Below are 21775 nucleotides of genomic sequence, written 5' to 3' on the forward strand. Positions count from 1 at the left end.
AAACATAAGCCCCATTCACACTTACAGTGGAATCCTGACATTTTCTGGAGTTTACCCGGAGGCCTAGTACTAACCCAGAGCCCTAGTACTAACTCCGGATTATGTTCCTAATGAGCACATGTATGAAAACAGCAGTAAATGTTCCAGAAAATCACAGTGGCCATGCCTAAAGTTCCCGCCCCTTGTCTAGGCACCTGGTACATTTCCTCTGTAGTGAGAACGCACCCGACAGGGTACGTGTGTGAAAGGCCTACTCTGGTAAATCTCCGGACCTGATTATCTGGAAATATTCCGGAGTTTGGGTTTGAAAACGGCAATAGATTATCCTGAACCACATTACCGCAATACTTACTGTATATGAAACCTCTTTGTGCACTTTTGTTCAAGACCAAAAGCTATCGACAATTTACTTTCATTCAGTAATAGAATTGACAATTTATTACAATTAAGAGATAATCTAGGAAATTCTCCAAACTGGTTAATATTTCAAATTTTAGGTATCAGACATTGCTGAACATCCTCTAGAAATAAACTATCCACATATAGTGAGATCTTGCTATTAATATGCTGAGAACGAAAACCCAGATTGAGTTATCCCTACTAACTAAGGGTACTTTCATAGTTGCGTTGTGAAGATCCGGCAGGCAGTTCCGTCGCCAGAACTGCCTGCTGGATCCGGAAATCCGTGTACAAACGGATAGCATTTGTAGATGGATCTGGATGTGGATCCGTCTAACAAATGCATTGAAACACCAGATCCGTCTCTCCGGTGTCATCTGGAAAAACGGATCTGGTATTTATTTATTTTGCTTTCTTAAAGGTCTGCGCATGCGCAGACCGGAAGACCGGATCCATTTTGCCGGAACACTTGGTGCTGGATCCGGCATTAATGCATTTCAATGGAAACCGGCATTCCGGCAAGTGTTCGTGAATTTTGGACGGAGAAAATACTGTAGCATGCTGCAGTGTTTTCTCCAGCCAAATACCGTAAGGCCCCTTTCACACGGGCAAGTATTCCGCGCGGGTGCGATGCGTGAGTTGAACGCATTGCACCCGCACTGAATCCGGACCCATTCATTTCTATGGGGCTGTTCACATGAGCGGTGATTTTCACGCATCACTTATGCGTTGCGTGAAAATCGCAGCATGTTCTATATTCAGCGTTTTTCACGTAACACAGGCCCCATAGAAATGAATGGGTTTGCGTGAAAATCGCAAGCATCCGCAAGCAAGTGCGTATGCGGTGCGATTTTCACACATGGTTCCTAGGTGACAGTCTATTCACTGTATTATTTTCCCTTATAACATGGTTATAAGGGAAAATAATAGCATTCTGAATACAGAATGCATAGTATAATAGTGCTGGAGGGGTTAAAAAAAAGTAAAAAATTAACTCGCCTTCTCCTCTTGATCGCGTAGTTCCCGGTCTCTTCTTTACTTCTTGAATGATGAGCTGTGGGCTAAATGACCTTTCGTGATGTCAGATCACATGCTCCAATCACATGGTCCATCACCGTGGTGATGGAGCATGTGATCTGACATCACGAAAGGTCATTTAGCCCACAGCTCATCATTCAAGAAGTAAAGAAGAGACCGGGAACTACGCGATCAAGAGGAGAAGGTGAGTTAATTTTTTTATTTTTTTTTAACCCCTCCAGCACTATTATACTATACATTCTGTATTCAGAATGCTATTATTTTCCCTTATAACAGTGTTATAAGGGAAAATAATACAATCTTCAGAACATCAATCCCAAGCCCGAACTTCTGTGAAGAAGTTCGGGTTTGGGAACCAAACATGCGCGATTACAATGTTTTGCAACGCACCCGCCTCTTATCCGGGCCAAAAATATGACGTGTGAAAGAGGCCTAAGAATGACTGAACTGAAGACATCCTGATGCACCCTGAACGGATTGCTCTCCATTCAGTATGCATAAGGATAAAACTGATAATTTTTTTGCGGTATTGAGCCCCTGTGACGGAACTCAATACCGGAAAACTTTAACGCTAGTGTGAAAGTACCCTTAGCCTGCTAATTACTAATTGCAAACACCAAGGGAGATTGGCAGCCCTGCCTCATACCCCTCTGACCGTTTTAAACTACTCTATATTCATTCCAATTCTAGATACTTGTGCTACCGGATTAAAGTATAGAATTGGTATCCTAAAGTGTTTTTTCCAAAGATCAGTGTATACACTCAAAAGACTTTGTGACATCTAAGGATAAAATGGCTCTATGCAATGGATCTACAAAAAACAAAACATATTAAATAAATCATAGAAGAGCCCCCTGGCATAAAACTGACGTAATCATGATGTGTAACCAGTCTACTGAAGGCTTCAGACATTGCTAGATGTAGTACACAGTACTGTCAGTCCATTTCTGCTATCAGTATATTCTTGAGTTGTCAGAAGCTGGAGAAAGCTGCTGCCTTTCTGCACAGTAATTGGCATCCATGTGGAAATTCTAAAATTCCTACTTCTTTTGCACAATAACCCACATGCAGTGTCGGCTCCCAAATCATGTATGCGCATGTGTAGTGCAATGAACAGAGGCAAGGAACGAGGGCTGTTTTGCTCCGAACTTGGACCTATTGGTTCAGGCGTGATACTGCAGAGCCAGCAGTGATAATGCAAGGGATGCCTGGTACTGTCAGTCAACCACGTGGAGGTGGCATTGGGCTGCAAATCTGGTGGATCGATGGTATACTGGATAACGTGGCCTCATTTAAAGTGCAGTGGCATCATAGTTTTCATAAAAATAAAAAGCATGATTTCTCTGGATATCAGCCATATATTTTCCAGCGAAAGGTATATTTCTCATTTGGGAAATGTCCCATACAAGGCCATATGCCTATTTTGAAGCTATTTGACAGATGACAGACTCTCTTTTAAAGAGAAACTGTTACCAGGCAATGCAGTGCAATCTGGAGGCACCATGTTATAGAGCAGATTGATAGGTTTGTGGGAAAAGATTCAGTAAAATTGGTACATTTAAACGTCTGCTCTTTCTGAATTTAAAGGCTTTGTATACCTTTGGGGGCATTTTTTGTTTTATTATTGCATTGTACTTATTTTTAGCTAAAAATACAGCTATCTCTGTATACGCACTTACACAGAGAATGCTATCACTGATAACACCTCCCCCACGTACAACAGTGACTGACAGCTACCTGTGTATACACACTTACACAGAGAATAATATCCATCACTGCTAACATCTCCCCTGTGTACAACTATCAGTGACTGACAGCTACCTGTGTATACCAGCGATATCACTTTCTGACACAACATGCAACGTTCAAGACTGGACCATAATACCTATAGTGCAATAAGCTGTCAATACACTGGACGGTTGGCAAAAAATCAGGACAAAATGCATTTGGGACATAAAATAGATATAATATATCTGTCCCTATTCTTGCCCTTACCAACGCTGCTCAGCCCAGAGATACGCCTTGAAGGTAGGTGTACTCTGTCCACGTACGTAGGCTAACCTGTCCTTATACAGCCCTATCACTTTCTGACACAACGTACAATGTCCCAACGCGTTTTCCCTTATGGATAGTCAAAGGTTCATCAGGGGACCAATAGTATCAGTATGGTGTTAGGATGCCATATACAAAGATAGTCAATAAATCATAAATCACTGGAGCACTCAAGACCAGCATGCATCTGTGACGAGGTAGAGAAAACACATGGATAAAGTACTTATACAGTGTATAAACACAAACTTATAATTCATATAAATCCGATACTGGTTGGATGATTTAACATCACTGTTTTAAAAAAAGGTAAACAACTTAGCTGATTTAAGTAGAGGTGGAAATAAGTCCGGTCCTCTCACAGATGCGGGATGCAAAGCTGGGGGGCTCCAGGGGGCCAAAAAAAAAACAGCTCCTGAGATAGACAGAGTGCACCTACCTTTAAGGTAATTTTTGATAACTGTCCATTGTATTGACAGCTTATTGTACTATCAAGGTCCAGTTGGTGACCGCATTTATTATTTTTTGTATTTTAAATTGTAGATTAAAAGTTAAGTTTTAGGAAGTTGCCCTCAGTGATCTTTATCTCTGTATACACACTTACACAGAGAATGCTATCAATCACTGATAACACCTTCCCTATGTACAGCAATCAGTGACTGACAGCTATCTCTGTATACACACTTACACAGAGAATGCTATAAAATCACTGATAACACATCCCCTGTGTACAGCTATCAGTAACTGCCAGCTGTCTATGTTTACACACTTACACAGAGAATACTATCAATCACTGATCACACCTCCCCTGTGTACAACTATCAATGACTGACAGCTGTCTATGTATACACACTTACACAGAGAATACTATCAATCACTGATAACACCTTCCCTATGTACAGCAATCAGTGACTGACAGCTATCTCTGTATACACACTTATACAGGGAATGCTATCAATCACTGATAACACCTTCCCTATGTACAGCAATCAGTGACTGACAGCTATCTCTGTATACACAAATCACTGATAACACCTTCCCTATGTACAGCAATCAGTGACTGACAGCTATCTCTGTATACACACTTTCTTTACATGAAATGACAGAGCAGCAGATTGTCGGGAAGAAAGCGTATTTTGTCACATTGAGGCTAGGCTATACATTTTCTTCTTCTTATGCTATTGCTTGGTATTCTTCGATAAAATTACAAACTTGCATGGTAGCAATAAAGTATGGTTCCTGCCTTTCAGATGTAATGACATTTCACTCATAATGTCAGCTTCATCACACAAAATCCATTTTAGTCACTCCTTCACCTTTTGCACTGGTGCCAAGATTTACTGTGCTCTGGGAACACTGGCAGTTTCATTAGTATTGCATGATGGAAAAATACCTTAGACTGTAGAATATAGAAAATACTTACAAAACCTCTTAACTCAAAGCATAGATTGCGTTAAATGAAAGAACAGATAATAACATTCACACTTTGTACATTTGTGAGATCTGAGAAGAAGGAATTTATTGACTTCTTTATTGAGAGCAATGGTGAAGAGGTGTCTTATGGCTGAGGAAAGGCAGAGTGTAGTGATGTCACATTGTTACCATGATGTCACACCCAGGTGTATGAACGTTATTAATGGCACATGGAAGACGTCATTTTTTTTTGCAGTGCGGACATACCATGGACCCATTCAAGTTGAATGAGTCCAGCCCGCTGCACGGATGTTGTGCATTGGGGACCGCAATTGCCGTGTGCATGAGGCCTTATACAGTATATATGCAGCTTGTAAAACCATTGGGGAGGATGCAGCACTGGAAGCGGGAGGGGGAGAGTATACCAATTAATCTCCTCTTCCTTCCTTTCCCAATACTGCACCTCAGCAATGGTTTGTGTTTACAGACTGCATCGGTGACATAGCTATATACAGCATGTGACTGATGCAGCCAATCACTGGCATCAATGGTGTGTGGCATGAGACAGCTGAGGATAGTGATTGGCTGCTGTAGTCACATGTCATATACAGCTCCATCACCGCAGCAGCCTCTAAACACAAAACGGTGGTGAAGACAGGAGAAGCAGCCAATGAAATGGCAGGAGATTTAGTAGTAAATATATATTCTTTTAGCATTTTTTCACATTTGGGGACATTGAGTTTTTGTCAGACAACCCCTTTAAATTTACTTAATTAAAGGGAATGCATCATCAGAAAATCGCCTATTGCTAAAATCAGGTTTAAAGAATTTTGGTGATAATAGATTATACATTTCCTTTAAAATGTGTGAAGAACTGCTTCTACCGGCCTTTAAAACAAAATTTCAAATGTACATTATCAAATCTATTTTATACATTTTTTTTTTTTATATGAAGGCTTGTCCTCAGTGGAGCTTTTTACTTCTAATTCTGTTTTGGCATTCGTGAGCATGTTTTATGGAATGCCGACATGACATGACTGCATACTGTCCATTCTGTGTCCTCTCCATTCTTAATCCCCTCATACCACCCCTCTGCGCATTCTTTTCATTGCTGCTCAGTACGCATGCTCCGCTTCACATTGATTTCTGGGTGTTCCATTGAAATCAGTGGAGCGCATAGAAGTCTGTTGATGTGGCTGAGCTTGTGCAATGATAAGCAGAGTGAAAAGATGTCCTTCTTCTGAGCATGCGCAGAACACTGACGAGCACTTCTCTCGGAAGAAAAATGAAGCAGCAGTTGACGCAGATACCGCCATCTTCATCATTTTATTCCCAGTAGAACTGACGCATTGGATCACATTACATCTAAATGTCAGAAACTGTGCATTATTTTTAATACAGTACTTTACAAAGATGCTTAATATTTTAAAAGTGAATTTATGGAGGGCATTTAAATTAATGAGAAAATCTTTTAAAGGAAATATCCTTGGTGAGTACTTGTAATGGGGAGCTACCAGTGAGCCCTCTAAAAACCCTTTGGCTACAAGGACTCTGGAGAATTTCATGTAAAAGACATACATATTGATCCATCAGTGTGACAGACCAAACAAAATAACCCTTTTCTGTACAGTAGGTGAAAGGTGAGGCAGGTCAATACTGTAAAGGACAAAGTGAACAAAACCAATCAGTCATTCCCATTTCTATTGAATCTCCTCCATGTTACTTAAACCTGCTTTATCATCTGGACTGCAAGATAAGCATACTGTACATGGTTTCTTTAAACAAGCGGGGTTGACTTGAATTGCAAAGAGGACATCACAGAAGATCTGATGCTCTAAGGCAGGGTTTCTCAACTCCGCTCCTTGGGACCCACCTACCAGTTAGGATTTGAGAATATCCCACAGAATAAATACCTGTGGTAAGTCCTGAGGCATGGAAACTTATTATATCACCTGCTCAATACTAAGGAAATCCTGAAAACGTGACTGGTAGGTGGGTCCTGAGGACCAGAGTTGAGAAACCCTGCTCAATGGCCTCTGAATGAGAACAGCAAGGAACATGTTACATTTTCTATCCCTTCCCATAGAAAGACCCGAACAATATATATGAATGTGCCTATAAACTTTTGGGATACTTGCAAACCTCATAGAAAATACAGGTGAAACTTGAAACATTTTTTATATATCGTGCAAAGTTCCTTTATTTCAGTAACGCAACTTAAAAGGTGAAACTAACATATGAGATAGTCATTACATGCAAAGTGAGATATTTCAAGCCTTTATTTGTTAAAATTTGGATGATTATGGCTTACAGCTTATGAAAACCCAACATCACAATTTTGAGGTACCCTTTGCTCAGGGGGTATGGAGTAATTAGCTGACTAGAGTGTCACACTTTGAGCCCAGAATATTGAACCTTTTCACAAAATCCTAGTTTTAAGCTGCATTAATTCAACTCCTTTTAATTTGCATTACTGAAATAAATGGACTTTGCCCGATATTCAAATTTTTCGAGTTTCATCTGTATTTTTGTTAGGGCCGGTTCATACAAGCGATGTGTATGTTTATGCGTTGTCCATGTGTGGAAAGAACGGCATCGGGACAGAACCAGAACAATTAGATATATTAGTGAATGGACCAATAAACACAGGTTCGGACTGGCCTACAGGGAAACTGTTAACCCTGGGTTCTGGGCCCTGGGCCCCTAGTGTCCCACCCCCTGCACCACTGACACATAGCACAATATTGTACTATATACAGATGGGCAGCGTACAGTATCTCAACTGGTCCATGTCCATATGTAAATCTGGGTAGATTATTAAAACACTACCCAGTCTATTATAGATGCATCAGGTGGTTGAGATGACTTCTAGGCACAGAGCAGACCAGCCAGTATCCTCCTTCACCAGGGACCCACCTTCTTGATGTCACTGAAGGGGCCACCATCACCATTCATCTTGCCACTGCCTGCCTGAGTGTGTGTTCCTGGCTCAAATGACTAAGAGAGCCCTAGTCCAAGGCAGGAGCCCATCAGCAGGAAACTTCCTGAGTCTCCAGGAAATTAACAGTCTAAGGCACCATTTAGGCAGCCGGCTACTTCTGAAAAAATATGTGTTGGTGCAGTTTTAAGGTTTACAAACTGCACCAATAACCCCTATGTCATGTTGTACTTTCATATAGCTGTACAGTGGGTCCCCAGAATACATTTTACTGGTGGTCCCTAGACACTCCAGTCTGATACTGAATTTACATGTGAGATTTTTTACACTGACCATCGATCTCTGCAGAAAAGATCACAGCAGGCACTACATTCAAGTCAGTGGATCAGCATATGGATGCCATCCATGTGTGATCTATTCTTCACGGATGGTTGGGAGGAGACGTTGGAAAAAAAATTAAAAGCAGGTTTTTGACAGAAGTGAAAACCAGATGACATACTGATGCTATGCAGACGATAAAAAATGGTCAAATGGAACACAGTCCGAAACCATGCTGTTTCCACTAGAATGGAGTTGTCCATTTTTAGCAGATGCAATATGGATTAGTTTTATAATGATCACCTGAATAAGCCTTGAATGTGTTTTCCAGGATGTCCTATCCTCCGGATTATCAATATCTAATAAGTGGGGGGCCGACGTTTGGATCAGGTGTTTAGAGAGATCTCTGCCTCCTCACATCATGGCAACACGGCACCGTTCATTATATAGTTGATATTTAGGGACTGAGCTGCACCTAGGGCATGTGACCAATAAACGTGGTGTCATGTACTAAGGAGGAGCCGAACCTCTCACCAGCACACCACAGCCTCTTCAAATATCTGAATGGTGGGGGCGTCCACAGTTGGACCCTTGCTGATCTGATGTTGAGTATAGGACATCAATATTGTAGTCCCGTAAAACCCCTTTAACCATATGTTTCAATGTCCAAGGTGATTTTACTTGTTATTTTTGTGAAGGTGAATTTAGAATGATAATTGAGTTGACATTTTACAGGCATACCTTTAGGGCCCTTGCGGACGAGCGTTGGTCACGCTGTGAGTCCGCAGCGCAGCTCCCGGCCTGAGCATGCCTGCAGCATTATGCCAGTGTTATCCAATACAGTACATTCCAGAACTGTAAGGGTTACATAGCATCATAAATCAATATAATGTTATATGACTCCCGGCAGCGCTGGGAGTTCAGGCCGGGCGCTGCGCTGCGTGACCAACGCTCGTCTGCAAGTGTAATAACATCCTCCATTTGGTTTTAGATCCCATTGGCTCCCACACAATGCAGCATGGCATTGTGATTTCTGTATTTTATCATTCTATGATCTAAAATAGGAAATGATTCAGAAAGACCCCCTGGCCTGTTGTAAGCAACTTCTTTACTTGTTTTTGACATGCAGGATGAATATAAACCAGAAAAGGCTTTGTCCGAAGATGATTTAAAAAATGCTGTAAGTGTACATCATGCTCTGGCTTCAAAGGCAACAGATTATGAGAAGAGACCCAATGTCCTCAAGCTTAAAACCGCAGACTGGAGAGTTTTCCTTTTCCAAGCACAGTAAGTGTATTATCATTCAGTTACAATGTAATACATCAAACACATTGGCTTTTATGAGAAACACTGTGGAAGAATAAATTAATACTTTTTAGAAATGCATAACTAAATATTTTAGATCTCCATTTTAAGGTAGGGAATCTTGAAAAAAATCTAGGCATATGACCACTTGCCATTTTGTTTAATTAAAGGAGCACTAAACCTGTGCATGAGCTGGACTGAGGCATGGAGTGTACAAAGAAGCTTGCCAGGACAGAAACGAAGCCATTCTCCAGCTCACTATTGCATTTGCCATATTTTAGTGAAAATGAATTTAGAGACAGAATTGCTTTAAAGTAGGGCTGTTAAGTAGCCATTTTCTTTGTAGACCTAGTAAAAGTACTGTATAGTGTTTTACCTCTAACAGATGTTATCATAGTCTTTACATATTCTAGTCTAATCATACAGATATCAATTTGCACCCGAAAGCAGTCATTTGAAAAATGTGTACTGCTTTACATATATTTAAGAGACAAATAATGCTTATAGCCATGACTTTGAGAATAATATCTTAAGTATATGGACAAATGTATTTGGGCACCCTTTGTTCTCCCTTTGAAGCTAAAATAGCAATAACTTCCACTTTTTGGAATGTGTCTGTGGGAATTTCTGCCTATTCATCCAGAAGAGCATTTATCAGATCAGACACTGATGTTGAGTGAGAGGGCCGTGCTCGCAATCTCTGTTGAAGTTCATTTCACAAGTGCTGGATTGGGTTGAGGTCAGGGCTTTGTGTGGGCCAGTCAAGTTCTTCCACATCAAACTGTTCCAACCATGCTTTTATGGACTTGCTTTGGGCAGTGGGGTGCAGTCATGCTGGACCAGAAAAGAGCCTTCCCAAAGTTGGAAGAATACAATTGTCCAACTGTCATGCTGAAACATTAATAATAGACCTAGGGCACACCCTAAAAAACAACCCTAAAGAATTATCCTTACTCCACCAAACTTTACAATGCAGCCAGGCAGGTAATGTTCTGCTGACATTTGCCAAACCCATATTCAGTCATCAGGCTGCCAGATGGAGAAGAATGATTCGTCATTCCGCAGAACACTTTTTTTTTCACTGCTTCAGAGTCCAGTGGTGGGGTGCTTGATACCACCCCATCTGACGCTTGGCATTGTACTTGGTGAGTTAAGGCTCGCATGTAGCTGCTCTGCCATGGAAACCCAAACCCATGCTATGGAGCTCCCACTGCACTGTTTGCTGATGTTAATGCCAAAGGAGATTGCTGCCGTTGTTAAGTGGTGGTGGTTTATACTCTATGGGGGGACATTTATCAAAACTGGTGTAAAAGAAAACTGGCTTAGTTGTCCCTAGCAACCAATCAGAATCCACTTTTATTTATAATGCTCCTTTGGAAAAGGAACGTGGAATCTGATTGGTTGCTATGGGCAAATAAGCCAGTTTTACTTTACACCTGATTGATAAATCTATCCCCATGTACCTCAGCAGTCCACAACCCCGTTGTGGAACGTTAAGTGGTCTGCCACTTTGTGGCTGAGTTGATGTGGTTCATAAACATTTCTACTTGGCAATAATACTACTCAGTTAATGGTGGAATATCTACTAGGGAAGACATTTCACAAACTCTCTTCTTGCAACTGTGGTGTTACAGAACTATACTGAAATTCATTGAGCTCTTTAGAACGACCCATTTTTCACAAATGTCTGTATTGGTGTGGCAATAAAACTGGCTGAAATACCCGAATTCAGTGAGGTACAGTATGTTCCAAGACTTTTGTCAATATAGTGTACAAGAGTAAAAGGCAATGAATGAAACAGGGAGAAAAGATCAGAAAAGTGTCTGTGTGCAATTGTATGAACGTGAATAAAGAGAGTTCTCCATAGTTTCAGATACTGTAGCTGTTATGGATGTGTGAATCGATTTGTTCATCTGAACAAATTTTAAGTCTGTTAGGGAGTGTTCCTCTACAGACTATTAACTAATGTGCACGCAAATTAACATGGCCACACATACTGATAGGTCATCAGTAGTAAAATCTCGGAAAACCCCTTTAAGAGGGCCACACGAGATATGCCATACTAAGTTGCCATAAGAGGAAACCACTGAGCTGTGAGGACACGCCTTAAAAAGTGTAAATTCTTTCGGATGAACTTATCGATGCGCTTATCCCTTGTGCCTGGTGTAACTTCGCTATAGACAAAAACATTCACAGGCAGACACTTAATATTGTAGAAGATAACTACAGGGAGTGCAGAATTATTAGGCAAGTTGTATTTTTGAGGATTAATTTTATTATTGAACAACAACCATGTTCTCAATGAACCCAAAAAATTCATTAATATCAAAGCTGAATATTTTTGGAAGTAGTTTTTAGTTTGTTTTTAGTTTTAGCTATTTTAGGGGGATATCTGTGTGTGCAGGTGACTATTACTGTGCATAATTATTAGGCAACTTAACAAAAAACAAATATATACCCATTTCAATTATTTATTTTTACCAGTGAAACCAATATAACATCTCAACATTCACAAATATACATTTCTGACATTCAAAAACAAAACAAAAACAAATCAGTGACCAATATAGCCACCTTTCTTTGCAAGGACACTCAAAAGCCTGCCATCCATGGATTCTGTCAGTGTTTTGATCTGTTCACCATCAACATTGCGTGCAGCAGCAACCACAGCCTCCCAGACACTGTTCAGAGAGGTGTACTGTTTTCCCTCCTTGTAAATCTCACATTTGATGATGGACCACAGGTTCTCAATGGGGTTCAGATCAGGTGAACAAGGAGGCCATGTCATTAGATTTTCTTCTTTTATACCCTTTCTTGCCAGCCACGCTGTGGAGTACTTGGACGCGTGTGATGGAGCATTGTCCTGCATGAAAATCATGTTTTTCTTGAAGGATGCAGACTTCTTCCTGTACCACTGCTTGAAGAAGGTGTCTTCCAGAAACTGGCAGTAGGACTGGGAGTTGAGCTTGACTCCATCCTCAACCCGAAAAGGCCCCACAAGCTCATCTTTGATGATACCAGCCCAAACCAGTACTCCACCTCCACCTTGCTGGCGTCTGAGTCGGACTGGAGCTCTCTGCCCTTTACCAATCCAGCCACGGGCCCATCCATCTGGCCCATCAAGACTCACTCTCATTTCATCAGTCCATAAAACCTTAGAAAAATCAGTCTTGAGATATTTCTTGGCCCAGTCTTGACGTTTCAGCTTGTGTGTCTTGTTCAGTGGTGGTCGTCTTTCAGCCTTTCTTACCTTGGCCATGTCTCTGAGTATTGCACACCTTGTGCTTTTGGGCACTCCAGTGATGTTGCAGCTCTGAAATATGGCCAAACTGGTGGCAAGTGGCATCTTGGCAGCTGCACGCTTGACTTTTCTCAGTTCATGGGCAGTTATTTTGCGCCTTGGTTTTTCCACACGCTTCTTGCGACCCTGTTGACTATTTTGAATGAAACGCTTGATTGTTCGATGATCACGCTTCAGAAGCTTTGCAATTTTAAGAGTGCTGCATCCCTCTGCAAGATATCTCACTATTTTTTACTTTTCTGAGCCTGTCAAGTCCTTCTTTTGACCCATTTTCCCAAAGGTAAGGAAGTTGCCTAATAATTATGCACACCTGATATAGGGTGTTGATGTCATTAGACCACACCCCTTCTCATTACAGAGATGCACATCACCTAATATGCTTAATTGGTAGTAGGCTTTCGAGCCTATACAGCTTGGAGTAAGACAACATGCATAAAGAGGATGATGTGGTCAAAATACTCATTTGCCTAATAATTCTGCACTCCCTGTATTATGCCATAAAAATCAGATCAGAGTGGCTGTCAGCATTGTAAATGCTGATGGCCATATTCCTATCGTAGATGTTGACACAAATGTAAAAGCCACTTTCAATTAGGCTACATGCCCATGACCGTATGTGTTTTTTGCGGTCCGCAAATTGCGGATTCTCGGAAAAAAAAAAAAGACTTCCATATGCCATCTGTTTTATTTATCTTTTTGCTGATCCATTGTAACAATGCCTAAAAATGACAAGAATAGGACATACATTTTTTTTGCGGGGCTACGGAACGGACATACTGATGTAGACAGCACACGGTGTGCTGTCCGCATTTTTTGCTGACCCATTGAAATGAATGGGTCCGCATCTTATCCACAAGAAAACGGATTGGAAACAGAAACAAACAACATTCGTGTGCATGTAGCCTTAAACTGCTGTTTTCTTATCTTCTATAGAGTTCTAAGGCAGTTTCCAACCTACACAAAGAATGGTGTCTGTAAATTCAGAGGGGTTTAAAAAGTAAAGGAACATGATACACAATAATCTCCCATGTCTTCTGTTCTGACACTGCTTGGGTACAGCTGCTCTCTACTTCCTGGTCTATTCTCATCACAGGACATGCCTGCTCAGCCAATTACTGGCCGCAGAGGTGACCCACCGTAGCCAGTGGTCAGGTTCCTGTGTGCCAAGACAAGACCAGGAAGTAGGGATCAATAGGGGCCTGGGCAGTGTAACAGGAACAGCAGGGTATAGATGAAGATCAGTTTTCCCCCCAAAAAGTTTTACCTTCTCTGAGCCCGCTGCCAGCTATTTTTTTTCCACTGGAAAACCTCTTTAATGAGAGTGCTAAGCATATGCCACTAATTCTCTGATAGGAACAGGGCCCCCACAACTTTCATGAGATCCTAGTGGCTGGACCCTCGCTGATCTTTTATGGCATAGCCATTTGTCTGGCAACACTCTTCGAATGCAGACAGTTCCTAATTTTAAGTTATCTTTTCAATTTGGTTTTTCAAATCAAGGCGTCCAAAAGTGGTTGGTTCCAGTGACACTGCTCTATTTAGTTGATCCAGATCACCTACAGCGTTTATGGCTAAACTGTCTAAAATACAGTGAAACAACCAAGTCATGGACTATGCACCATGTACTGTGATGCATTTTGCACAATGCGTTCATGTGCTTATGCAAGAAGTCAAAATTGTATACATTTTAGGAAAGATTGTATGGATTCGTGCTGCTTGGTTGCCTTGTAGAACACTGTGTAGTAGGATATAGCACCATGGCATGATTCTTCACATTCCTTAATTTGCTGATTCAGATCTCTGTGTGTTGTACTAATGTCTTCCCTTATCTCAGCTGCAAGGATCTCTCCAGACTACATTTAATATGTTTATCTGATAGTTAAATTCATATTCCACTCATTGACTAAAATACACACCCAGATAGAAATGTCAATGTCATGGCAGGGCTTCCAACTGGCATTTTTCAGCAGGATAATACTCGCCCACACACTGCAAGGGTTTCCCAGGAATGTCTTCTCCAGATTGTAACACTTCCTTGGCCTCCCCGGTCGCCAGATTTTTTGACAATTGAGCATTTATGGGACCAGCTGGTGCAGGATCCACGGGCCCAGCTGTAACATCTGTAGGCAAATGTGCCTTAGGATGCCGTACAGAACCGGTATGACTTCTTGCCCAACTGTATCTGATCTTGTATCCAGGCTGGAGATGGCCGAACTTCGTACTAGTTTGTACAGTTTTACCCAATAACCTTCCCCTTTCGCTGTAATATTGTAATCACTTACATAGATCATTATTATATTCACACACAGAGTCTCAGTCTCATTTGATTCCAACAACTCCTTCCAGGTTTACTTGGTGTGTTATTTATCTTTTTTTTTTTCAATGACTGTAATTCGTTTATAACACTCTTTAATCACATGCAAGCACTAGCTTTCCTGACCACAAATGAACCTATCCTCTGTGCTCATCCAGGGATTTGTAGTTTAACAAAATGATGAATATTTAGAGAGAAGTGCTGTTGTTTCCATAGACATTGTGGAATTAACAAGGGCACCCTACCACTTTCTCTTTAACTGCAGTCGTACACAGGGCCGGTGCAAGGATTTTTGCCAACACAAGTGAAGCTACATTTTGGGCCCCCCCCCTCGCAGCTCACCTGCGAGGGGGTGCGCCCACCTCAGGTCAGACCAGCAATCAGACCCCCAATGTTAATCAGACCTCAGATCAGACCCCCATGTCAGCCATCAGCCCCCATCCATCAGCCCCCCATGTAAGCCATCATGCCGCCATGTCAGCCATCAGCCCCCATCCATCAGCCCCCCATGTAAGCCATCATGCCACCATGTCAGCCATTAGCCCCCCATGTCAGCCATCAGCCCCCCATGTAAGCCATCATGCCCCTATGTCAGCCATCATGCCCCCATGTCACATTTCTCCCCCTCCATGTCACATCACCCCCCTATGTCACATCACCCCCCTATGTCACATCAGCCCTCCGTGATACATTTCTCCCCCTCCATGATACATTTCTCCCCCTCCATGTCACATTTTTCCGCCCTCCCCCAAGGTGCGCCCTAAGGCAGCCGCTTGGTCTGCCTTATGGTAGCACCGGCCCTGGCCGTACATCCATGGTAAAAGTCATCTGTTTAAAAATGGTGCCCACTGGTGTCGCCCTGGGCCTCTGTTTCAAACAGCAGAGGCCCAGGGCCAATGTCTCCAATTGGCTCTAATGCCGATCTGGGAAATTTAACCCATCAGATGCCATGGTCAAATGTGACCATATGCATCTGAGTGCAGAAAACCGAGAAGCACTGTGCTGTCCCTAGTGGCAAATGGAGGACCTGTTCATTCGCTCTGATGTGTTGGGTCTGTGTAAAGAAACCCAAGGTATCAGAGTTGTAGTGCCTTTGGAGGCCTGCAGATGGAACGGCAAATGGAGCTTACAAAGCAGTGCTAAAAAAGTAGGGGAAAAAAAATAATGTGTGTGTATATATGTATATATGTATATATATATATATATATATATATATATAATATATATTCATATTTCCTCCTTTCGCCAGAATTAAAATGAAAACTAATAAATAATAAAAAAAAGTAAACATCATAGGCACTGTTGCATTCTAAAATGCACAAACTATAAAAGTACAAATATATTTATCCTATGTACTATGAACGCCGCAAACAGGAAAAATTATCTAAACGGCAGATTTGTGCTTTTTTCATAGCTTCACTTCACAAAAAATGAACATGTGATCAAAAAGTCATACACACTCGAATGCTATCAAAGCCACAGATCTACCTGCAAAAAAAAAGCTTTTGCGCAACTCCATAGACAACAAAAATGCAAATCGAAAAATCCTCCAGAACACAAGGGGCTAATGGTGGCATAACCTATTCACTGTATTGTACAGTACTGTACTTCAAACTCCCTGTGTAATGTCTACAGCATGGAAATGCAAGGAGCCAGTTAAGGCTTTTTTCACATATGCAGGAGACGGATCCAGCGGGCTGTTCAGGGAACAGCCTGTCACATCCGTCCCTGCCGGGCACAACCATACGCTGCGGGTATTGTTCACTATAATCTCCCCCGGCCGCATCCCAGCAAATATGTGGAGAAGCAGAAGGACATGCATGAGGTTTTTAATGCAATGAGGGCATCACCATGATGGTTGTTGTGTACCAGCTCCCTAATCAGGTGAACTTCACTATATGTCTATGGAAGCATTTAGATGGGGGGGTCTCTGGTGACAGATTCCCTTTAAATATGTCAAACCTGCTCAGTATGACATATCAGGCCTATATAAAGCACACAAACCATTTTTCTATACCTCTCACTACTACACTCTACAGCGCAGTTGCGACGCAGTTACTGCATCAACAAATATGCATTCACCATGTCGAGGGTGTGTCCGTGCTTATATCAACAGCAACTGATTGGATAGTGACAGAATGTACAGGGACAAACCCCCCCCCTTCCAACTGGTAACACCCATCTGGACCGTCTTTGCAAACTGCTAGTAATTCATTCTAGCAGGAATAAAAAGTGAATGACACATCATAGAGTTATAAGAATAGATGCTCCAGAATTTATATTACATGGGGAATGCAAGCAGTTCTCACAACCGACATGTCAGGAGAAGTGACAGGTCCTCTTTAATGTAAAAGAAACATGGAGCTTAAAAGCATATATATACGGTATATATTTTATTTTATTGAATTAGCTTTATTTGGCTGCTCCTTTGTTCCGATGTAAAGTAATGCATGTCAGACCTGTTAGAAGGCTAGATATTCTTTAGCCATACTCCCAAGCCTAATTTCCGTGATGTTGATGTATATACATTGTCAGTTCAGTTGACCCTAGTTGACTAGAATGGCTGGAAGTATTAATATTGATTTAGCATGTTCATCTGAAGGTGGCTTCAATATTCATTACAGGTAAATCAATAATGTCATAGAGGGACTATCCAGGGGTGCACCTAGCCTTTCTGCTGCCGAAAACTGAAACCCTTTGCCACAATGAGAGCGCTCATTGCTCATGGCGCTTCCGCTGCCCACCTGGCCTCATTGGTGGTGCACCCCTGGGACTATCTTTTATAAATAGTCTTGCTGAAAAGTCTACAAATCATACTGCTATCAGTTCTGGTACAATGACCAAATCCAATGCCAAGTATGTTTCTCTTATAGGAGCACAGAAGAGATGGAAGCATGGATTAACAAAATTAATTGTGTGGCCGCAGTGTTTTCTGCTCCACCGTTCCCAGCTGCTATAGGATCGCAGAAGAAATTTAGCCGCCCGTTACTTCCCGCTACCACTACCAAGCTGTCTAAGGTTTGTGATGCAGCACAGATTGCTATGTGATAATGACATGCTTCACTTTAATTAATCATTAAAAATCTTCACTTAGTGACTCATTGCAAGCCTGAATTCATCTTCTTTCTACAGCACTTTAGAAGACGTTTAAGGCACTTTCACATCAGCGTTAGTGATCTCCATTATAGGAGCAGAAGAATGAAAATAACGGAAATGATAGAAACAGAGCCTGACAGACCCCATTGACTGAAATGGGATCCGTTAGGTTTCCATTCAGGAGAATGTTTTTTCAGCAGAGAAATAAGTCCTGCATTCAGGACTGTGACGGAGGCTCCGAAAGGATATGATCGTAGCCTAAGGCCCCTTACAGGGGAGCCAGTTTTCTGCACAGGTGCAAAGCGTGATGCGAACGCATTGCGCACGCACTGAATCCCGACCCATTCATGTCAATGGGTCTGCGTACATGTGCGTTGGTTTTCACGCATCACTTGTGCGTTGCGTCAAAATCGCAGCATGTTCTATATTCTGTGTTTTTCACGCAATGGGCTGTGTGAAAATCGCATCAAATCCACAAGCAAGTGCGGATGCAATGCTTTTTTCAAGGATGGTTGCTGAGAGATGTTGTTTGTAAACCTTTAGTTTTTTATCGCAGACAAAACTGACTGAACTTGCTTGCGAAATCGCTCATTTTTAACAGAACGCATCTGGGCCTAATCCATATCGCTCGTCTGCAGTGGGCCCAAGTAGTAGTTCAGAAATTGGAGGTATAGTGTAGCGGTGGTTTCTGCTTTCTGCCTCAATTGTTCAACTATATCAGACTATTTCCAAATACAGAATATATGTATAGAAATGACATACATAGTTAATATCAGTTTTTTATTTATTTGCCCCATACCGTAATTTGCATTGTAGATGCTGAGTAGACATAGATAAACATGGGGGCCTGCCCCCCCCAAAGTAATTTTATTTATGGCCCCAAAACTGTTTAGCTTAAAGAAAAAAAAGACACTTACCTATTAAGTGATGCCTTGATCCAGCGCCGAGGGTCCCGTCTCCACTGCTTCAGGTCCCCTGTGATGTCACATGGACCACTGCAGCCATGTACTGACCTCAGGAGTGATGTGTCCCCAAGCAGCACATGACCATGGAGTCCAATGAATGGCTCCTGAGCTCACATGACAACCGATAAGACGTGCACTTCCTGCATCGGCACTGGGGTGAATAGGTACATGGCTTTTTTTTCTTTAGCACTTTCGAGGCCATAAGTAAAATTGCTGTCGGGGTCCAACGCCCTTTTAAACCTTATTTTTGAACAACTTCTTTCTAAACTGGTTTAGGTGAATTGTGAAGCTGCAAAGAATGGTGTGGCTATTTAATGCATTGATGAAGATGGCAACTGGGATTGTTTGGTTTGCTAATTCAAAACTAAAAATGCCATTGCTGTGTTTTAGACCTGCTTTAGTTTATTCTAGTCATAACATTATTCTAGGTATTATACATCCATATTATACAGTCTTGGCCTAAGATGGAGAATCTGTTGACTAATTATAAAAATATTTACTTCCATAACTAAAATTAGTAGAGGCCCCCTGCCCCACTCAGTGTCCTAAATATTTTTTAAGCAGAAAGTAGTATAGGTGCTTCATAAATATGGCACCATACTAACCACCATATTTATCCATGTCTTCAATCCAGGCCGCTGACTTTAATGCATTGTTTCTTCCCATGTATTGCAAAGATGTCTGCCTGCAGCCACCACTAGGGGAGCTCAGAGCATAGAAATTTATGTAGTTACTATTGACTGAAATGGAAGCTATAATCACCTGTTTGCACTGAGCTCCCCCTAGTGGTGGCCACATCAAAATGCAGTGTTTTCACATTGAGAGAGAGGAAAGAGTTCAGCAGTGACAGCGCAGTATGTCTTAAGCTGACAATACACAATTGATGAATATTGGCTTATCCTGACGATTTCCCAACTATTGTGTATGGAAGTCTCCTGTTGCTACTTAGAATTTAATATGCCTTTATCCTTTTGTTCTGAGGGAAGATAATCCAGAGTTGTCTGGCAGCGGACTCAGAAAATATACATGCTGAGGCAAGCTGTCAGCTAAGGCTACTTTCACACTAGCGTTCGCTGGTCCGCTCGTGAGCTCCGTTTGAAGGAGCTCACGAGCGGACCCGAACGCAGCCGTCCAGCCCTGATGCAGTCTGAATGGAGGCGGATCCGCTCAGACTGCATCAGTCTGGCGGCGTTCAGCCTCCGCTCCGCTCGCCTCCGCACGGACAGGCGGACAGCTGACCGCTGCTTGCAGCGTTCGGGTGTCCGCCTGGCCGTTCGGAGGCGTGCGGATCCGTGCGGATCCGTCCAGACTTTCAATGTAAGTCAATGGGGACGGATCCGTTTGAAGATGCCACAATGTGGCTCAATCTTCAAGCGGATCCGTCCCCCATTGACTTTACATTGAAAGTCTGGACGGATCCGTACGAGGCTATTTTCACACTTAGCTGTTCTATGCTAAAAATAATGCAGACGGATCCGTTCTGAACGGAGCCTCCGTCTGCATTATTATGAGCGGATCCGTTCAGAACGGATCCGCCCGAACGCTAGTGTGAAAGTAGCCTAAACCGGCAATTGGCCAGTAACTATCCAGTGTGCGTTGCCAGCTTTATACATGGCACCTAACACAGTGTAGTATTTTAATATGTGTTTTCTACACCAAGCTCTTAAAAGGAGACCTCACGTTTAAAAGGGGTTCTGCACTTTGTTTGAACTGACGATCTATCCTCTGGATAGATCATCAGCATCTGATCCGCGGAGGTCCGACACCCAGGACCCCTGCCGATCAGCAGTTTGAGAAGGCTCCAGCAGCGCCGCAGCCTTCTCACTGTTTACCGCTGGCTGAGTGACGTCACGACTTGTATGAACTGGCCTGGGAACGGAGCTTAGCCTCGCCCAGGCCAGTGATGCTAGTCGTGACGTCACTGGGCCTGCGGTAAACAGCCAGCGGCGCTGCCAAACAGTTGATCGGCGGGGGTGTCGGGTGTCGGACCCCTGCCGATTAGATGCTGATCTATTCAGAGGATAGAGTATCAGTTTAAACAAAGTGCAGAACCCCTTTAAGTTGCAGTCTGATCTTAGGGCAGTAGGTAATAATTTCAGCCACTGAGCAGAACCGCTTACTGGACGCCTAATCAACGAATGAATGGAGTGTTAAATTAATACAAGTTATGGTCCGTTTACACAGGCCGATAATTGGGGATGAACAATGGTAGGGAGGTTTATTTAGACGATCTGAGCAGTGCACCAAACAGCTCACTAAGGGTGCATTCACACGACCGTAAGGGTTTTTTGCGGATTTGGAAAACATTGATACCGGCCATCAGCAATATACATACTGTATGGTGAGCAGACTTGTCCTAACGGTCGGTTGCTCCCTGTGCAGTGTGCATCTGCCTGTGTAAAGGGCTTTTAAATGATTGCAGGTCAACTTGTTATATTGTTGATCTACTCTCATTATAGACCCCAAATGGGCCTTGTAAAAGCAGTAAGCATCCTTATACACAACTACCAGTCTACTCATGTACTCTAGCTGTGTACCATGATGCTTGCAGGTTACTGCATGTTCAAAGTGACAGGCACTAGTAAACACTTAACATTTAAAAGCTAGCTTTTTCTATCATCCATTTAATTAGCCTGGAT

General features: G+C 42.3%; 1 protein-coding gene across 4 annotated transcripts in view; it reads left to right on the top strand.

The window, feature by feature from the left end:
• PSD3 (pleckstrin and Sec7 domain containing 3) overlaps window positions 1–21775 on the top strand; it is a 693256-nt gene that overhangs the window by 611385 nt on the left and 60096 nt on the right. For all 4 annotated transcript variants that reach the window (XM_044305119.1, XM_044305127.1, XM_044305137.1 and 1 more), the window contains 2 exons: window positions 9285–9442; window positions 17949–18093. In XM_044305119.1, the coding sequence (XP_044161054.1) occupies window positions 9285–9442; window positions 17949–18093 (303 nt within the window). The remainder of the gene's footprint in view (window positions 1–9284; window positions 9443–17948; window positions 18094–21775) is intronic.

This window comes from Bufo gargarizans, chromosome 1 (assembly GCF_014858855.1).
Source record: "Bufo gargarizans isolate SCDJY-AF-19 chromosome 1, ASM1485885v1, whole genome shotgun sequence".
NCBI lineage: Eukaryota > Metazoa > Chordata > Amphibia > Anura > Bufonidae > Bufo > Bufo gargarizans.